The 20,745-nt window shown below is 43.2% G+C and overlaps 1 protein-coding gene across 2 annotated transcripts in view; it reads left to right on the top strand.

Annotated features, from left to right (window-relative positions):
* Positions 1–12,780, top strand: part of LOC147011053 (multidrug and toxin extrusion protein 1-like) — a 226,908-nt gene extending 214,128 nt beyond the window's left edge. The window contains exon 17 of one of the 2 annotated variants that reach the window (XM_085858608.1): positions 12,094–12,780. In XM_085858608.1, the coding sequence (XP_085714734.1) occupies positions 12,094–12,482 (389 nt within the window). In that variant the 3' untranslated portion in view covers positions 12,483–12,780. The remainder of the gene's footprint in view (positions 1–12,093) is intronic. The other variant, XM_085858609.1, reaches the window with a different exon arrangement.
* Positions 12,781–20,745: the final 7,965 nt, after the last annotated feature.

Here is a 20,745-nt window from a genome sequence, read left to right as displayed (position 1 = left end):
CACAGGTGTATTTTGGTATCGTTATCTGAGGCGCGTAACCCGAGACCTGTGCCGAGCCAGCTGGCGTTATAACCCCGGAGACGGTGGTACTGTTAAGTGACGCCGAATCTTCAACATTTGGCTGTCAAGTGTAGGGTGCGAATCCCGCCACCGCTGAATCCTTTTTCTGCTCAGCTGTTGAATCAATACCAGGTGGGGTTTACTCTGCCTGTTATCCTTCTGAGGTCTGCAAAATGAGTGCCAGCTTGCTGGTATACTGTGTCGGAGGGTGATCCGTCCAGGATTGTGCCGAATAGCCAAGGAGACTGCTAAGGTAGCACAAACGCTCTGCACAGAGTATGGTCCCATCTATTATTATTTATTATATGTACGATATTCTATGGGTGAAAGTGGTTCAAGGATAGTAAGGGATAAGGAAGGAGTTTAAGAAACTGAGTGAGGCAAGAGAGAAGAAGGAGAGGGAGAAAGAAGAGAGAAGGAGGAGAGGGAGAAGAGAGAGAAGGAGGAGAGGGAGTATAAAAAGAGAGAGGAGGAGAGGGAGAGGGAGGAAAGAGAGAGAATAAATAAATATAAAAATATGGAAACCATTGAGATTATAAAAAGATCAAAGGTATTACAGAAAATAAATCAATCTCAATGCCCGAGGAGGAAAACAAAGAAATGGCAAGTCTATTAGAAATATATGCGTCAAGACGATTAACATATGTTTCAGCGAGAAGATTTAAATGAGAAAGTGGAGATAAAGAAGAGAAAGAAGGAATAGATTAGATTATTGATGATGTTGGTGTAATTGACTTTGATTAAAGTTTTACATGTTTTTTTTCTTAAATAAATGGAGGAGAGAGTGAAGACATTTCTAAGGATTCTTTATCTTGTAAAAATTAAGATTCAAATGTGCATGTTGGAAACTAAAAAGGTTTTCGCACTCTGTCAGATTTTTTCACATAAATAAATGAGTTATTGTCTCAAATGTAAAAAGAAAACCGAGAGTAAAAATATCTCCTATGTTAAAAGTAAAAATAACAGGGTTATACAAAAAGGTACATGTTCGGTGTGTGGCTCAAATAAAGAGTAAATTCATCACCAAACACAAATGAGGAGGAGATATACAAAACTTTTTATCAGGAAGTAAATTTACAACAGCTGGAATACCAGGGGAATTACATCCACCAGGGTATTCTTTCTCTGGTGCAGGAACGAGAGAGACAGAGACACACAGAGGGAGAGGGAGAGGGAGAGACACAGGGACACAGAGGGAGAGGGAGAGGGAGAGACACAGAGGGAGAGAGGGAGAGGGAGAGGGGCACAGAGAAGAGGGAGAGGGGGAGAGAGACACAAAGAGGGAGATGGGGAGAGAGGGAGAGGGGGAGGGGACACAGAGGGAGTGGGGGAGAGAGGGACACAGAGGGAGAGGGAGAGGAGGAGAGAGGGACACTGAGAGGGAGGGGGAGAGAGGGACACAGAGGGGGAGAGAGACACACAGAGGGAGAGGGGAGAGGGACACAGAGGGAGAGGGCAGAGGGAGAGAGGGACACAGAAGAAGAAGTGAGAGAGGAACACAGAGGGAGAGGGAGAGAGGGACAGAGGGAGAGGGGACAGAGGGACACAGATGGAGAGGGGAGAGAGGGACACAGAGGAGGAAAGAGGGACACAGAGGAAGAGGGAGAGGGGGCGAGAGGGACACAGAGGAAGAGGAGGAGAGAGGGACACAGAGGGAGAGAAGGAGAGAGGGACACAGAGGGAGAGGGGGAGAGACACACACAGGGAGAGGGAGAGGGGGAGAGAGATACACAGAGGGAGAGGGGAGAGAGAGAGAGACACACACAGAGGGAGAGGGGAGAGAAAGAGAGAGAGAGGGGGAGGGTGACACAGTGGGAGAGGGGCGGAGGAGCGGGACACAGAGAGAGGGGAGGGTGAGGAGACACAGAGCGGAAGGACGAGGTCAGCAGGACACAGAGGGAGAGGGAGAGGGGAGAGGGACCCACAGAGAGGTCTAGAGGGTCACAGAGAGAGGAGGAGAATTACACAGAGGGAGAGGGATAGAGAGGGAGAGGCAGGGAGAGGGACACAGAGGGAGAGGGAGAGGAGAGATAGGGACACTAAGGGAGAGGGACACAGAGGGAGGGGAGAGAGGGACACAGAGGGAGAGGGGAGAGAGACACAGAGGAGGGGGAGAGAGGGACACAGAGGGAGAGGCAGAGGTGGAGTGAGACAAACATACCAAGAGGGCAGAGAGGGACACAGAGGGAGATGGAGACGGGGAGAGAGAAAAACAGAGGGAGAGCGAAAGTCGGAGAGAGACACAGAGGGAGAGGGAGAGGGGGAGAGTGAGACACAGAGGGAGAGGGAGAGAGGGAGAGAGACACACAGAGGAAGAGGGAGAGGGAGAGAGAGACACACAGAGGGAGAAGGAGAGGGAGACAGAGACACACAGAGGGAGAGGGGGAGAGAGAGACACACAGAGGGAGAAGGAGAGCGAGAGGGAGAGAGAGACACACAGAGGAGAGGGAGAGACAGTGAGAGAGAGACACACAGAGGGTGAGGGAGAGACAGTGAGACGCAGACACACAGAGAAGAGAGAGAGACACATACACAGAGAGAGAGAGAGAGAGAGAGAGAGAGAGAGAGAGAGAGAGAGAGAGAGAGAGAGAGAGAGAGAGAGACTGTGAGAGAGAGACTGTGAGAGAGAGACTGTGAGAGAGAGACACACACAGAGGGAGAGGGAGAGACACACAGAGGGAGAGAGAGACACACATACAGACACAGAGGGAGAGAGACACACACACAAGTTGTTAAGTCCACCACTATTTTCTTTAATGCCCCCAATTATTTCCACCTCCTTGTGTGGTCAGCCAAGGTACATGATTGTTGCAAGTATTTCATGAATTGGCTGACCAGGCCTGATGTTTGATCGATGACATGAATGTGGAATTTTGTTCAGGGTCCTGGAAATTATTCACGTACTCTTCTCCAGGAACGCCATGGGATCTGTATATGTCCACCAACTAAAGACAGCAGATGATTTAACCAGAACTGCCCATGCACTGATACCTTGCACTGTGTGCAAAACGTCAGGGTCACAATCTAAATCTGATCCGAAATCCAAACCCAGGTTGGACAGCTCAGAGGAGAGTCCCTCTCGACAATCCTGCCAGCCCATATAATCAAACGGAACACCAAATACTGCTTTGGAGTCATCAGAAGGAACCTGAATAGGCAAAGAGCAAAGATAGAGTAATCAAGAGGAACTTGGATAGGATTCGGGTTTCAGCCACTACTCCACAACCCTCAAACCCATCCATAATTTGAGAACAAACAAAAATAATTTCTTGAACACGTATAAGTAAGGTTGTTATAGACTTATTTCTGGTAAGATTAGTTTCAAGAAAATAAAATAAAAAACGAATCACCCATGAGAGTACATTTATTTTCTTTAACTTTGTCTAATTCAGAACTTGTGTCGTTATCTCATTATTGTTGTTTAAAAAGATTTAGTCTTGTATTTTATTCCGAACATGTGTCGAGTGATACATTTCGTCTTGGAAAAGTTTGTGATTGGAGGAAATTTATTTAATTTATTGGAATGTTGTGTTAAATTAAGGGATCATGACGAGACATTCTGAAAGTGCAGACAGATTGTACCATAAGAAGTTTGTGCAAACAGTTTATGATGAGTCTTGAGTATTATATCATTCTAATGGGATAATGTGATTTATTCTGTCCCATCTTTGTCCCCCCCCCCCATTGCATTTCCACCTGTGTTTTTTTCTTCAGAGAGAGGGGGGGGGGGATATATTAACCTCTTCACAATCATTCCACAAAAAATACAGGAATGCTTTTGCCGTAAACTAAGTGATCTTTCATGTCTGTGTGGTTATTGTGTCGCTAACTTCAATAAATACGTGTTTCTGTGCCCTGTTGTTCCGGGAGAAGTACTGGGCATGCTTGATGGACATAATATGGGATTTTCAAAACGATGTAAAATGCTAATGAGTCCTTTCACACACATGTTGTGTGGGCGATTTCAGCGACTGGCTTCAACTAACTGGGGCACTTTTAACCTGTTGTTGACAGTGTGACTTCTATCATTCAAATTTGTCTTTTTAACATAATTTTTTGCATTTAAACAAGAATCTTCTTCTTCTTTCGGCTGCTCCCGTTAGGGGTCGCCACAGTGGATCATCCGTATGATCCGCATAGTGATTTGGCACATGTTTTACGCCGGATGCCCTTCCTGACACAACCCTGGTCGCCTCTTATGACAGGGATATGGTACACCTATTTTAACCGGGGTATACACCGGCCCAGTACACTGGTACTCATTTCACCGACCTCGGAAGGATGACAGGCCGAGTCAACCCCCTAGTGTATTAATTCAGTGGTCCAACGGGGCTTGAACTCAGGACCTTTTGGATCCCAAGCCGCTGCCCTAACCACTGCGCCAACACCAGGCGTAGCATTTAAACAAGATGTCAATTTCAAAACAGTTAACGCCAATTGTTGTGTTCCTGGATGCAAATCAGACACACCGATATCCGACAGTGTATCAAATAAGGCAATTATACAGATGTATTTATGTCTTAAAATCATAGAAAAGACAGGGCTGGGCCGGTCTCTAAGAAATTTTACAAACGTGTGGTAGTACCCAGGGTTAGGGCATGGGCACAAAGGACCCCACCCTTCCCACTCGAGACAACTTATATTTTTTTCCTGTACATGTGCCACAGTGCAAGTGGTCTAGTAGCCCCTTCTGCAAACAGAATGGATTACACTGAACAACAAATTTTTTTTACTGGAGATGTGTAAAGTGATTTAGACTAATTTGGGTACGCTGATTTCAAAAATCATAACCGTTTTGCTGTATCACGTCAGGATTTTCAGTAACAGAAATATTCCCATTGCCTAGAAGTCAGGATTTCAATGAAATTTACAAAAATTCATTTATTCATTTATTTCATCATGAATGCTTCAAAATTATAGAAATTACAGAAAAACTCCACTAGAATGTAATTAAAAATGCTTTAGGCATTTTGCTTTGCGTTTGTGCTGCTCTGTGTCAGTTTCACGATGCAGGAACCAGCAGAAATCGCCCATCATGTTCGGGTTGTGCCACCCTTGGTAACGCGTCTCCATGAGTGAAATCTCTTGGTGGAATCGCTCGCCGTGCTCGTCCGAGACTGCTCCCAAGTTGTCAGGGAAGAAGTTCAGGTGCTGGTGTAGGAAATGGATTTTCAGGGACATCCTGGAGCCAAGTTTCCTGAAGGACTCCAGCAGCTGCTGCACTATTTCTTCATAGTTGTCCGCGCGCTCGTTCCCCAAGAAGTTGTCCGTCACAGCTTTGAAGCTCCTCCACGCTGCCAGCACTTTGGGGTTTAGAGTTGTCGGAAAAGTTTCGTCCTTCATAATCTGTCGGATTTGCGGTCCAACAAAGACACCAGCCTTGATCTTGGCCTCCGACAAGGTGTTGCCAAACTTTTCCTTGAGGTATAAAAACCCACGCCCATTCAGATCCATTGCCCGTACAAAAGTTTTCATCAAGCCGAGCTTTATGTGGAGTGGTGGAAGGAAAACCTTGGCTGGGTCGACAAGGGCGACATGCTTCACGTTGTGTCGACCAGGTACATGCTCTTTTCGCTCTTCCCAATCTTTCTTCGTCCAGTGATTCTTATCGTCTCTGCTATCCCAGAGACAAAGGAAGCACATGTATTTTGTGTAGCCTGACTGCAGCCCTAACAACAGCGCCACCACTTTCAAGTCTCCGCAGATGTGCCAGTTGAAGTCAGTGTACTTGATGGAATCAAGCAGCCGCCGCATAGTCTCATAGGTCTCTGTCATGCCGAACGCGTGAGCCAGTGGGACTGATGGTTTCTCGTTGCCATTGTGGAGCAAAACAGCCTTCAAGCTGTTCTTACCCGAGTCGATGAAGAGGCGCCAGTCTGCAGGATCGTGATCACACAAAAGTTCTTTCAACAGACCGTTGATGTCACTGCAGAATGCCATCGTGTCTTCCATCTCAAAGAACTCAGCCATGTCTCTGTGACGTGCTCTGAACAAGGATATCTTGGTGTTAGGTTCAAGTAGATTCCACTGCTGCAGCCTTGGTCCAAGCAGCTCTGCCTTCGCCTTTGACAGCGAGAGATCTCTTACAAGATCATTTAAGTCTCCCTGGTTCAGAAGGTGTGATTCTTGAGTGTCGGGTTCAAAAGGTTCATCATCACCATCCTCTTCACCACTGCTTACAGCTATGTTCTGATCAGCTGGAGGTGTTGGAACGGGGTTCTCGTCATCATGAGGCACAGGTTTACGAGCAGAGACGCAGTCAGCGTACTTGATGTGACCTTTATTCTTCTTGTTGAAGCCGGCGATGCTTGTGCAGCAGAAATAACAATCATCATGATGATTCTGCGGCTCACGCCATATCATGGGCACCGCAAATGGCATGCTCGCGCGCTTGCCCACCAACCACTGAGTCAAGGTTGTGTGACAGCTTGTGCAGCAGATGTGTGGTGCCCAGCTCTGTTCTTGGTCCCCCACCTTACACCCGAAGTAGTGAAAGTAGGCGGCCTTCATTTTCACTGCTGTAGATATACTTCGCTGTTGATCTTTTTTGGTATACCGACCACAGACATAACAGAAGTTGTCAGGATGATTGGTACAGGAACGCCTACTCATCTTTATCTGAAAGAAAGAAATATAACACAAGTTAACAACAATTGTACGAAATAGACATGTTAAAGACATATGTAAATTTCATTGAAATCCTGACTTCTAGGCAATGGGAATATTTCTGTTCCTGAAAATCCTGACGTGATACAGCAAAACGGTTATCATTTTTGAAATCAGCGTACCCAAATTAGTCTTAATCACTTTACACATCTCCAGTAAAAAAAAAATTTTGAAATTTGTTGTTCAGTGTTATTAGTCATGGCATTAGCCACTTGTCCATTCAGCCGCCGCTGACACTCACTGACCATGCAGGTAATAAATCTCATTTGATTCTCTCTCAGCAACTGCTCCATGGTCACAAAGTCCAATCAGCGATAGCCAAGGATTCTCCGAAAAGACCTGGTACCAAAGGATTTAAGTCACTATCTCAGATCCCTGGCCAGAGTCCAAGTCTCACATCCATAGAGGAAGATTGGAAGCACCAAGGACCTGAAGACTCGGACTTTTGTCCTCCCGCACAGGTACCGGCAGCACCATGCCACATTATCCAGTGAATCTATGACTTCCCAGGCCCAACTCGGATGTCTGTTGACCTCTGGCTCACAGCCAGCAGAGACATGAATATCACTGCCAAGGTAAGTGAATCTCTCCGTGACCTCAATAGCCTTGCCACAAACAGGTACAGAGAGGACAGCAGCATCGAAGACATCATTGAAAGCCTGGATCTTAGTTTTGACCCAGGAAACCCATAATCCGAGCAGCTCTAACTCCCCATTCAGTACAACGAGGGCCCCCAAAAGGATATATAAAGTCTACGCAAAGATGACTGCATAATCTGCGAAATCAAGGTCAGAGATCTTGACATTCCCAAACGATGCACCACAGCTTGATCTCTCCGACATCTTCCCCAGAATCCAGTCCATACAAGTGCTGAAAAGTGTGGGGGCCAGTACACACCCCCGGACAAACTCCAGTAACAACTGGAAATAAGTCAGAGATCATATCACCACATCTCACAGCACTCTCAGTACTAGAGTAGAGTTCAGACTTCAGATTGATCAGTTCTGGTGGCACCCCACGAAGACCAAGAATCCTCCAGAGGGCATCCCGATTCACTGAATCAAATGCTTTACAGAGATCAACATTGGCTGCAAGCAGCCCCTGCCGAAACTCTCATCTGCGTTCGTTGAGGACCCGAAGTGCAAGGATACAGTCAATCGTTGACCTCTTTGGTGTGAAGCCTGACTTCTCTGGGCACTGGTATCACCCTTCACTTTCCAGAACAGGACAACAAGGCCCATCTTATTGGGACGATTTCCACCAGCTTTGAAAAGTTCAGCATGGATGCCACATATCCCAGGAGCTTTACCACATTTCACACATTTACAACATTTACTTTACCACATTTTCACCCACACACTAAGGTGGATCACAGTTGATTGGAAGGTCAGCAATCGGAATAGGCACACCCCTGACATTCAAGTCAACAGCTAGTGGATCAAACTGGTACAGCCGCTCAAAGTAACTGGCCCAGCGGGCCTTCATTTTGGACTCCACTGTCAAGAGCCGACCACCCTCCGCTCTAACAGCAGTATACCGAGGGATGGGCTTGAAGGAACACAATGCAAGAATTCCCCTGTAAGCAGGACGAGAATCACTTGACCACAGGTGACGCTCGACCCCCTCACAGATTCCTCTCACATATGCCTCCTTGTCCACCTTTGATGCACGCATAGTTTTATGCCTCAGCTCCCTGAAGAGCTCAGTCCTGCCATTCAGCCTGGCCCTGTGACTCTGGTTAAGGGTATCTAGTGTCGCAAAAGAGAAAAAATTATTGTGTACCTTTCTGTGCGTTCCCAGACATCCTCTGGCAACAACAGGGATGGTGGGCTTGAAGATGCTCCACAACTCTTCTGGATTCCCCAAAGCACCCAGGCTCCCCAAATCCCCACTCAGCCTGTTCGCAAACTCCTCAGCTACCCTCTCATTCTTGAGCTTCACAACATCCAGCCTCGGCTGGGATGGTACCATTCTCCTGGATTTAAGCTGCAACTTCATAGTTGCTTCAACAAGCCTGTGGTCAGTATTGAGGAACTGAGCACTCTGGTAGACTCTGCAGTTCTGGATCATCCTCCAGCGATCATCAACGAGCACATGCTCAATCTCCTTTGCCGCACCACCTGCGTTGGAAGACAAAGTCCAGCGATGAGCCTGCAGGTACTGAAACCATCAACCAGCCACCTTCAGTCCATGACTTCTTGCAAAGTCAAGGAACTTATCGCTCTTCTGTTTCAAAGTTACAGACCAATTGGAACCAACACATGTCTCATAACCATCCCTTTCAATTCCAGTTGATGCATTGAAGTCTCCCAAGATTAGAAGATTATCTCGCTCGTGGAACTGAGCAACCACAGAGTCGAGCATGGCATAGAATGTGTCCTTCATGTTGAGATTACTCACCTCAGTCAGAGCATTTACAGCAACAAGGGAAATGACACCCAAGGAGTGACGAATCCTTAGTCTCATATGCTCCTTGACCGGTGCTACCTCAATTATCATTGGAGTCAGCTTATTGGACACAGCTACAGCAACTCTTTGGGCATGGTAACCATCAGAGCGACCAGACCAATAATAAGTCTAACCACCCACGATGATCTCCCCACAATCCCGTCTCCAAACCTTTGAGAGTGCTGCAATACTCATGTCCAAACACTTGAGCTCAGATGATAACAGAGACAGGTGATCATCCTCTCTTCGGGATCGGACATTCCAGGCACCCACCCAAAGGGACCATCTCAGGTTAACCCAAGGAGACCACCATTTGGTACACAATGATAGGCTTATATACTGCTATATGGCGAAGTCATAAGCATTTAAAAGCCATATCTTTTATTTAGAGCATTTTCTGGATGACTAAGACTTAAAAAGACACGAGAATACATCTCTAAAGCATCGCATTAAGAGATCGCTAAAACGGGAATTTGTACTTCTTCTTACTAATCTGCTTCTTCCCCTCTCAAAACAATCTAAAACTGTAGCCCAACCTTCATCCATAACTGCTGAAGCCACCATGATGGTGATATTCCAATGTGAAGAAATTACTTTGTTTCTGGGCCAGTGTACACAACCCAAAATTAAAAAAATATATACATAAAACATTAATCGTTTTGTTACCCTGCGCTTGTGAAGTGAAAAGCAGGGTTAAGTGATCGGAAGCATAGGTTAGCATGTCGTACGTTGTATTGTTGTGGGGCCGAGTTTCGGTGGTGAGCACGATCGCTAGATGGAGCAGTGGAGTCGGCTCCACCGAACACCTGGAATTTATAGGTCGTCACCCCGGATAACTCCGGAGCCGACGGGTTCCTTATCGGACCGAAGCTCGCCAATAGGTCGACTGCGTGGGATAGGGTCGATTGCCAATTTCAATTTACCTAAATACCCACATCGTCCAAACCACTGGGGAAATTCACCCTCGGCGGAGCTCGAGCGGAACGAGCCATTAGTATGCTCGAACAGTGCGTAACCCGAGCGGATGGTTACCGAGATCCATCGGTCCAAATGCACAGTTTGCCGCTTCCCAATTTCCCAACACGCACCGTGCTAAACCAATGAAAGAAACACAGAAACGAGCTGAAACATTTAACAGGGCATTTATTTATAATGGGGGGAAGGGACACACAAAGAGCAGAGTTATCCAACTCTAATAAATGCAGTCAATGTACAAGGCACTTAAACAATTCTACTTGAAGACAGGGCCCAAGGACACACATACGCACACACACAAATACCCAAAAGAAGATGGACCCCAATGGTCTTTATTGAAGGTTCCCAGCTCAAGGGAAGATGAGCTGGAAACCAGAGCCATCTTGGACCTTCCCGCCTCGTGTGGCCCTTGACCATCCGGCTCGGCGGGACTTGAACCCACAACTCGATGCCTCTGCAAGCACCGGGTACGGAGGGCAGCGTCGGGCTCCAGCACGCTCCTCCAGCATGTCACAAGACCAGAGCTAGCAATGAGACGAGACCAGAAACCAGCGACGAGACGAGACCAGAAACCAGCAATGAGATGAGACCAGAAACCAGCGACGAGAGGAGATGAGAAACCAGCAACGAGACGAGAAACCAGCGACGAGATGAGACCAGAAACCAGCGACGAGACGAGACCAGAAGCCAGCAAAGAGATGAGACCAGAAACCAGCGATGAGACGAGACGACAAATATGAGACGAGACCAGAAACCAGCGACGAGACGAGAACAAAAACCAGTGACGAGATGAGACCAGAAACCAGCGACGAGACGAGAGCAGAAACAAGCGATGAGATGAGATCAGAAACAAGCGACGAGACAAGACCAGAAACCAGCGACGAGACGAGACCAGAAACCAGCGATGAGACGAGACCAGAAAAAAAAACAGATGACCACGCCATCCCATCTATTTCTTCCCTCCCTGGCGTCGGGGGCAGGGGTAACGTGTCTCACCTCTATGCACACCTCATTCGCCAGGAAAATCGGTTGTCTCTCCATGATTGGTCGGGGAGGGCGTGTCGGGGCATCTCGATCCCCCGCCCCCCGAAGAGGCTCTGCTTCTCTTGGAGCTCGCTCTGCGCCCATTGGCCGACCGACGGCAGATTTACTCGCATCTCCCTGATTGGTCGAGTGCCGCCGTAAGGTCCCTCCTTGATCTCTGCCTACCGCGGGCACTATGGCGTCGGGTTGAGGAAGCGAGGTGAAGGCGTGTTGTTGTTATAAGTGTAAAAATCCTATCTATAAAATGACCGCAGCACATGCACACTTACTTTCCATTAGACATAGGGGAAAGGGAGCTATCTATCCACATTTACTTATCGAAATAACTGAGCTATGGGGACCTGAATGTTGAGTGCTCATGGCTGCCAGATTCGTAACAGTATGTGTGTGCATTTTGTTGAGAGCATACATCAAAAACCATTCAGCGGAGGAAATTGAAACTATACCACATGTTATGTGACCATGTGATATAGTGGGCACTCTTTTGAGGTCAACATAAGCCAATTTTCTAAAATTGTCAATTTTCATCTGATCGACTAGAAATTTGAAGAGGATTTGCATTTCGGGTCATTGAATTCATCTCCCAACTATTTTTGAGGTTAACGTGGACTGGAATTTCTAAAATTGTTACTTTTCATTCGATTGACTTTAAATTTGAACAAGTTTTTCAGCTAGGCTCACTGAATTCAACCACCAATTCTTTTTGAGGTCAACATAGGCCAAAAGTTAATCATTGGGTAAATTTCTAAAATCCTCAATTTTCATACAATTAACTTGAAATTTGAAAATGATTTTCATAAAATACACGTCTGAAACCTCGCTTTTCACCACATTTTATTTGTGTGAATGTGAGAAACCAAGATGTCGAAAACCCAATATGAAATCATTTTGTCCCTGCAGGTGTGGAGGAACAACCAAAAGTGACAGCATTACCTGAGGACCAGAGGGATAACCAAATTTACAAGGAAATGGTGAAAAATAGAGTATCAACAATTGATGACACACTCGCTGTGGAGATCCATTCATATGGGGTGGTGGAAATGGTGCACATTGAGAAGAGGAAAGTGGAAAACGAACATCGAGAAGAGAGACCTCCAAATCGTTCCTTGAAGAGACTGCTGCTTTACCGTGGTCTGTTCTTCATGGCAGCTGTAGTGATCTTTGCTCTTGGCATGGTTATTAGGTTTGTCGTGCCCATGTTCTTGTCAATTTCAGAGCACACCAAGCAGCCAGCAAACGTCACAGTGACTCCGTCCTCACCGTCACGAAACGAGCTTGCTTTAATATGACAGTCTCTTACAGCTGCACCTTCACAGGATGTGTACAAGCTGTGAGCCAATGCAATGCCAATGCAACGCCAATTTCAGATAACCTTTGGCATAATAACATCAATAAAGGACATTTTTTTCCTTGGCAGTTGCAATGAGTGAACTCGGGATTGTTATGTTCAGCGCAGGTTTGTGATAAAAAAGTGAACATCTTAAAATCACCTGTTTTGCATCCACACGTGTGTATGATTCAACCAAATTATGATGTGCTTTAAGGGTGAAATATGAAACGTGTTCCTTAAACAGGAAAGTGGAATTATTTCGAGAGTTGCAGTCATTTTACTGATTTAAAAACATTACAATGATGCCTCTGAGATGAGTTTATATGAAAAATATTCAATGATATATTATAAAACGCCCTCACAATTGTGCCTTCCAAGCCCCGTTTCCAATGACAACACCACCTCCTTTTCCATCCCCTACCCTCACCCTACCAATGACAGCCGAGGTTCTATTCTTTTATTCTCTTTTCTAGAGAAAAGTTTCTCTAGTTTCTCCTAGAGGTATGCACACTTGCCTCTCAGCTCTCTAGCTTAGGTTTCAATCCTGATCCAGCTAAAACTGTCCTACCAGTGTTTCACAGGCAGGGTGATTCATCAATGTGTGTACCGTTAAACGGGTGTCTCGTCTGCTAGCATTTGTTGGAGGACTTAAATATCCAACGGTGTCCTTTGCTAAGAGTATGTGAGCTATCATCAACACCATGACCAAATTCCAAATTCTTGCCCTAACCAGCCGAGGCCAATGCATCAGCGGCACAGCCACCCCCTCAGCCAATGATGCTACCCCGCATCCTTGTGCTGCACATGAACAAACGACCAATTATATTTTCTTCTCCGTCTTTTTTTTCTTTTTTCTGGCCACCTTTATCAATCGCACTCCATTTTTGAATTACTTTCTTCCAAATTATAATTCCAGTGGTATTCAATGGGTTTTATTCACTGAACTCGATGAAAAATGGATGCTTGCCTCACATGAATTGGTGAGTGGTCTTGAAGCCATTCAAAGTGTGCCATCAATCCTGGAATGTCCTTTGTGTCCAGATTATTCGAAGAAAGAATCCTCCAGGCAGCTTACCAATACTTGAATATGTTTTCACTTTATTTTAAAACACTTCAAGTGTGACAGTAAAAACCGTGATTTTCCACACAAAACCACATTGTTCCACGAGACAGGGAAGAGCAAAACCCCCACACCCCTCCCAGAGGAGATGATGCAACACTTAGGTGGAGCATAAATATGCATGAGGCAAAATATGAATATGCATGAGGCAAGACACGTGTGGAACATAAATATACATTTTACAATTCAAACTTGGTTACCTCACACCATCCACCATATTCCTTTACCCGCCAGTATACTTGCTTCATGATGCATACTTCCAACGAAAATTCCACCTTTCTGCCTGATTTTATTTTGAAAAAATAAGTAATGACAACCAAAATTTGGTTTGAAAAAAAGTGTTGTTTTAGTATTTATCAAACGATAAACACCTGCGCCCTATAGGAGCGATTGGAGGGAGTGGGGGGAAGGGGATCACATGTACGTGCGCACCATTTGGACAGTGGTTTATTAATATCCTCATTGTTTAAAGGCCACAATTGTTCCCATGTTATTGTGGGGTTGACAGGGGAAATCGTAGCCCAAGTCCTTCATGAACTGGATGACCAGGCCTGACATTCGACTGAGGTTAAGGCAGGAATTTGTAATTTGTTCAAGTTTCTGCCGATAGCTCAACTACTCTTTGTGAAGGACACCATGGGATCTTTAAAGTCCACTAACTAATACTGTCAGACGGGATGCTAGTGTTACATACATCTGAGAAATGGCCCACATTGATGAATCACACTGCCTGTGAAACACCATGCTACGTATCGTTTTTGACCCCATCTCTCAATGGTGAAGAATCACTTTGAAAATGAAATAATTCTCATATCCAGATCCGGTATCGGATCTTCACCAAAATCAAATTGTTTCGTCCTTGTCAAACACCCAACCTGTCCACCAAGTTTCTTTCAAATCCGTCCATAACTTTTTAAGATATCGTGCTCTTTATGGTTTAGCCTGATCTCTCAATGCTGAAGAATCACTTAAAAAATTACCAGATCTAGATTCGGGTCTTCAACAAAATTGAATTCATTCTTCCTTGTCACACACCCATCGTGTCCACCAAGTTTCATTCAAATCCATCCACAATTTTTGAGATATCATGCTATATATCGTTGTTGGCCTATCTCTCAATGTCAATAATCAGTAAAAAAATATTCAAGTTCGCATTCAGATCTGGATCTTCACCAAAATCTAATCAGTTCGTCCTTGTCACTCACCCAACCTGACCACAAATTTCATCTGAATCAATCCACGACTTTTTGAGCTATCCTGCACACAATCAGACAAAGAAGCAGACAGACAGGGGTGAAAACATAACCTCCTTCCATCTTCCATTGAGGAGGTAAAATGTCAAAACATAGAGGGATGAAATGTCAAGAAAAAAACAACCTGAAAAAAAAGGTCGGATTGACACCATATTGCGATGCCACAAGACAACACCACAATTCTCATATGAATTACCATCACAACATCTTTTGACATTTCACTTTTGTTGTGGGCTTGTGATGGATGAAGAAGAAGAATGAAGAAGAAGAAGAATGATGAAGAATGAGTGATACTACATTTGTATGCCACAATATGACAACATTCCTCTTCTGGTTTAGCGTCACGACATATTTTAACATTTCAGTTTTGTTGTGGGATTGTGATGGAAGAACGTCAAAAATACATCATTATGCTAAACCAGAAGAGGATTGTGGTGTCATATTGTGGCATCTTAATGTGGTATTGCAATGTGATGTCATTCCTACCTTGTTTGGTTGTTTTTTTTAGAGTTCGTCCCTCTGTTTTTACATTTTTTTAAAAATGTTTATTTTTCTTGTTTCTGCAATTTTTTTGAAGCAATAAAATGCTTAATGTTTTATATATTTTGGAATTTTGGCATGGATGAAATCCATCTATGTTATGAAATTTGGCTTATGGTACATTCTACCACTCCCCTCCTCAATCCCTGGTGTTGCCTGGTGTTCCCTTAATCGTTAGGGAGGTGGGCTTTGGATCCAAGGGTCCCGAGTTCAAATCCTGCTCAGCAGTTGAATTAATACCAGGTGGGGTTAACTCGGCCTGTCATCCTTCCGAGGTCGACAAAATGAGTGCCAGCTTGCTGGTATATTGAGTCGGAGTGGCGACCCATCCAGGATTGTGCCCAATAGCCAAGGAGACTGCTGAGGCAGCACCAACACTCTGCACAGAGTATGGTCCCAATCTCCTCGATCAGATGTACAAATATTGTACAAATAGAAGGCTGATCAGAGTTCTGCACACATCAAGGACGTTATGTGCCGATACTTTAAGCAGGTCGAGGGTGAGACTGGTACCCTTGAGACCGGTTCTTAAATGAACTCGACACTGGAGATATTCCAAATGTCCCAGCAGCAACATTGCAATGTCAGTGTCTGGAGCCATCACAATGACATCGACTCTGGACTCTCGATTGTGCTTGGCATGGAGAATGATCTTCTTGTCTGCCTCCTCCTAATCGGAGCAGACACAGCTCAGAGATGACGTTTGTACATGTTATCCCATCAATCATGCATTTCCTGTGGCACCCCATTCCTTGAGAGACGTGGACAACAATGTCCTGCAAGGGTCTGGCATTAACTTTCTGCCAAGCTTCGAATAAGAACTCAAAGAGACCTTCTTTGTTCTCACCACTCATTAGGAAGTTCTTCCATTGTAATGCCAGGTTTTGATCACTGTTGTAGAGAGGCAGAGGGGACGAGAAACTCCATTAAGGGCCACACATTGGATGTGGCGGAAAAGGAAGTCTGCGAGCCATTCGTGGAGATGCCCTTGGATACCATCGGAAGAGAGGTTAGTGAGCAAGGAAGGGTGCCAGACCATATCGAAAGCAAGCGATATGTGTCGGGAGATGGCTCTGAATTCCTGTCTGGTATTGAGGATCTCCAGCCATTGTTGGGAGAGTGGAAGCAGAATATCCAGGGTTAAGTGACCTGGTCTGAATCCAAATTGATGATTGGAAATCAAGCCATTGGAGAAGAGTGTGGAAGAAAAATAATTGTATTCATGTACTCTCAATTATAATTGTTGCTGGAACTTGATAAATTTAATTTTTGTACTATAGTCAAATTGGCTGGCAGTAAAGTTTCCCTTTTCCCGAGAGTCTTTTGACCTACATCGGGATAAATGAATATCTTACTGTGAAAAAGGTCTTGCTCGCTGCATACAAACAAGATGACCTGGTTATTAACAATGCAAACTTTTGCCATGATTGTGTTATTCTCTCCCTCCCACCCAAAGTGGCCACGTTTTGCATTTCTGAGTTATTTTGTCTCGTGCCTATCAGCTCATCCCCGAGTTGAATTGCCAAATGTCTCAGCCTCCCATTTTTTTGAATGTCAAGTGAGTATAAGAGGGACTGCTTCAGGCTTCTGTTTCAGTGAAGTTCATTCGAATGTTTACGTGAATCATTGAATGTTCTTCATATGTATGTACGAAACTAATGATTCTCCTTTGGTATGCTGATCTAACTTGTGGAAATTGAGTTCTATTCCACCACAAGAGGAAGGATTTAATGTCAGTAGCAATGATGGATTCCATAACCTTGCTGATGATTGGGAGGCTGATTGGTCTGCAGTTGCAGGGATCTATTATTGCACCTGTTTCAAGCAGATCGGTAATGTTTGCCGATTTAAAGTCTTAATTCAGATTCTGCTCAGTTTCCCAATCTCTCTGTCTGTGTCTCTTTCTGTCTCTTTCTGTCTCTTTCTGTCTGTATATCTGTCTGTCTGTCTCTGTATGTGTGTGTGTTTGTGTGTGTGTATGTGTGTATGTGCATGTGTGTGTTTGTTACATTTCAATGAAATCACACGTTTTCGCTTCAGAATAGTGATGCAGAACAAAAAGTTAAGTCAGACAATGCTTTTTTGGGGTTTAGAAAGCTTTAGGCTAATTTGAGCATAATTTTGCGCGAATTTGAAGCTAAAATACTCACTATTTCAATGAAATCACACGTTTTCGCTTCAGAATAGTGATGCAGACCAAAAAGTTGAGTCAGACAATGCTTTTGTTTGGTTTAAAAAGCTTGTTTTAGGGTAATTGGGAACATTTTTTGCTCGACTTTGAAGCTAAAATACACACGATTTCAATGAAATCACACGGCTTCGCTTCAGAATAATGATGCAGAACAAAAAGTTGAGTCAGACAATGCCTTCGTTTGGTTTAAAAAGCTTGTTTTAGGGTAATTTGAGCATTTTTTGCGTGAATTTGAAGCTAAAAATCTCACTATTTCAATGAAATCACAGGTTTTTGCTTCAGAATAGTGATGCAGAACAAAAAGGTGAGTCAGACAATGCTTTTGTTTCTTTTAAAGAGCTTGTTTTAGGGTAATTTGAGCATTATTTTGCGCGAATTTGAAGCTAAAATACTCACTATTTCAATGAAATCACACGTTTTCGCTTCAGAATAGTGATGCAGAACAAAAAGGTGAGTCCGTCAATGCTTTTGTTTGGTTTAAAAAGCTTGTTTTAGGGTAATTTGAGCCTTTTTTGTGCGAATTTGAAGATAAAATACTCACTATTTCAATGAAATCACAGGTTTTGCTTCAGAATAGTGATGCAGAACAAAAAGTTGGGTCAGACAATGCTTTTCTTTGGTTTAAAAAGCTTGTTTTGGGGTAATTTGAGCATTTTTTGCGCGAATTTGAAGCTAAAATACTCACTATTTCAATGAAATCACACGTTTTCGCTTCAGAATAGTGATGCAGAACAAAAAGTTAAGTCAGACAATGCTTTTTTGGGGTTTAGAAAGCTTTAGGCTAATTTGAGCATGATTTTGCGCGAATTTGAAGCTAAAATACTCACTATTTCAATGAAATCACACGTTTTCGCTTCAGAATAGTGATGCAGACCAAAAAGTTGAGTCAGACAATGCTTTTGTTTGGTTTAAAAAGCTTGTTTTAGGGTAATTTGAACATTTTTTGCTCGACTTTGAAGCTAAAATACACACGATTTCAATGAAATCACACGGCTTCGCTTCAGAATAATGATGCAGAACAAAAAGTTGAGTCAGACAATGCCTTCGTTTGGTTTTAAAAGCTTGTTTTAGGGTAATTTGAGCATTTTTTGCGTGAATTTGAAGCTAAAAATCTCACTATTTCAATGAAATCACAGGTTTTTGCTTCAGAATAGTGATGCAGAACAAAAAGGTGAGTCAGACAATGCTTTTGTTTCTTTTAAAGAGCTTGTTTTAGGGTAATTTGAGCATTATTTTGCGCAAATTTGAAGCTAAAATACTCACTATTTCAATGAAATCACACGTTTTCGCTTCAGAATAGTGATGCAGAACAAAAAGGTGAGTCCGTCAATGCTTTTGTTTGGTTTAAAAAGCTTGTTTTAGCGTAATTTGAGCCTTTTTTGTGCGAATTTGAAGATAAAATACTCACTATTTCAATGAAATCACAGGTTTTGCTTCAGAATAGTGATGCAGAACAAAAAGTTGGGTCAGACAATGCTTTTCTTTGGTTTAAAAAGCTTGTTTTGGGGTAATTTGAGCATTTTTTGCACGAATTTGAAGCTAAAATACTCACTATTTCAATGAAATCACACGTTTTCGTTTCAGAATAGTGATGCAGAACAAAAAGTTGAGTCAGACAATGCTTTTGTTTGGTTTAAAAAGCTTGTTTTATCATAATTTGAGCATTTTTTTTTGCACGAATTTGAAGCTAAAATACTCACTATTTCAATGAAATCACAGGTTTTTGCTTCAGAATAGTGATGCTGAACAAAAAGTTGAGTCAGACAATGCTTTTGTTTGGTTTAAAAAGCATGTTTCAGGTTAATTTGAGCATTTTTTGCGCGAATTTGAAGCGAAAATACTCACTATTTCAATGAAATGATAGGTTTTCGCTTCAGAATAATGATGCAGAACAAGAAGTTGAGTCAGACAATGCTTTCGTTTGGTTTAAAAAGCTTGTTTTAGGGTAATTTGAGCATTTTTTGCGCGAATTTGAAGCTAAAATACTCACTATTTCAATGAAATCACACGTTTTCGCTTCAGAATAGTGATGCAGAACAAAATGGTGAGTCAGACAATGCTTTTTTTTGGTTTAAAAAGCTTGTTTTAGGGTAATTTGAGCCTTTTTGCGTGAATTTGAAGATAAAATACTCACTATTTCAATGAAATCACAGGTTTTTGCTTCAGAATAGTGATGCAGAACAAAAACTCGGGTCAGACAATGCTTTTGTTTGGTTGAAAAAGCTTGTTTTAGGGTAATTTGAGCATTTTGTTGCACGAATTTGAATCTAGAATACTCACTATTTCATTGAAATCACACGTTTTTGCTTCAGAATAGTGATGCAGAACAAAAAGTTGAGTCAGACAATGCTTTTGTTTGGTTTAAAAAGCTTGTTTTAGGGTAATTTGAGCATTTTTTGTGCGAATTTGAAGCAAAAAATCTCACTATTTCAATGAAATCACACGTTTTTGCTTCAGAATGGTGATGCAGAACAAAAAGTTGAGTCAGACAATGCTTTTGTTTGGTTTAAAAAGCTTGTTTTCGGGTAGTTTGAGCATTTATGTATGAATTTGAAGCTAGAATACTCACTATTTCATTGAAATTACACGTTTTCGCTTCAGAGTAGTGATGCAGAACAAAAAGTTGAGTCAGACAATGCTTTTGTTTGGTTTAAAAAGCTTGTTTTAGGGTAATTTGAGCATTTTTTGCACGAATTTGAAGCTAAAAATCTCACTATTTCAATGAAATCACACGTTTTCGCATCAGATAGTGATACAGAACAAGAAGTTGAGTCGGACAATGCTTTTGTTTGGTTTAAAAAGTTTGTTTTAGATTAATTTGAGCATTTTTTGCGCGAATTTGAAGCTAAAATACTCACTATTTCAATGAAATCACACGTTTTCGCTTCAGAATAGTGATGCTGAACAAAAAGTTGAGTCAGACAATGCTTTTGTTTGGTTTAAAAAGCATGTTTCAGGTTAATTTGAGCATTTTTTGCGCGAATTTGAAGCTAAAAATCTCACTATTTCAATGAAATCACACGTTTTCGCATCAGATAGTGATACAGAACAAGAAGTTGAGTCGGACAATGCTTTTGTTTGGTTTAAAAAGTTTGTTTTAGATTAATTTGAGCATTTT

This window comes from Eptatretus burgeri, chromosome 16 (assembly GCF_056783735.1).
Source record: "Eptatretus burgeri isolate ZD-2024b chromosome 16, Ebu_testis_v1, whole genome shotgun sequence".
In the NCBI taxonomy this organism is placed as follows: Eukaryota; Metazoa; Chordata; class Myxini; order Myxiniformes; family Myxinidae; genus Eptatretus; species Eptatretus burgeri.
The sequence above is the reverse complement of the archived record's forward strand: the minus strand, read 5'-3'. Positions and strand labels throughout refer to the sequence as shown.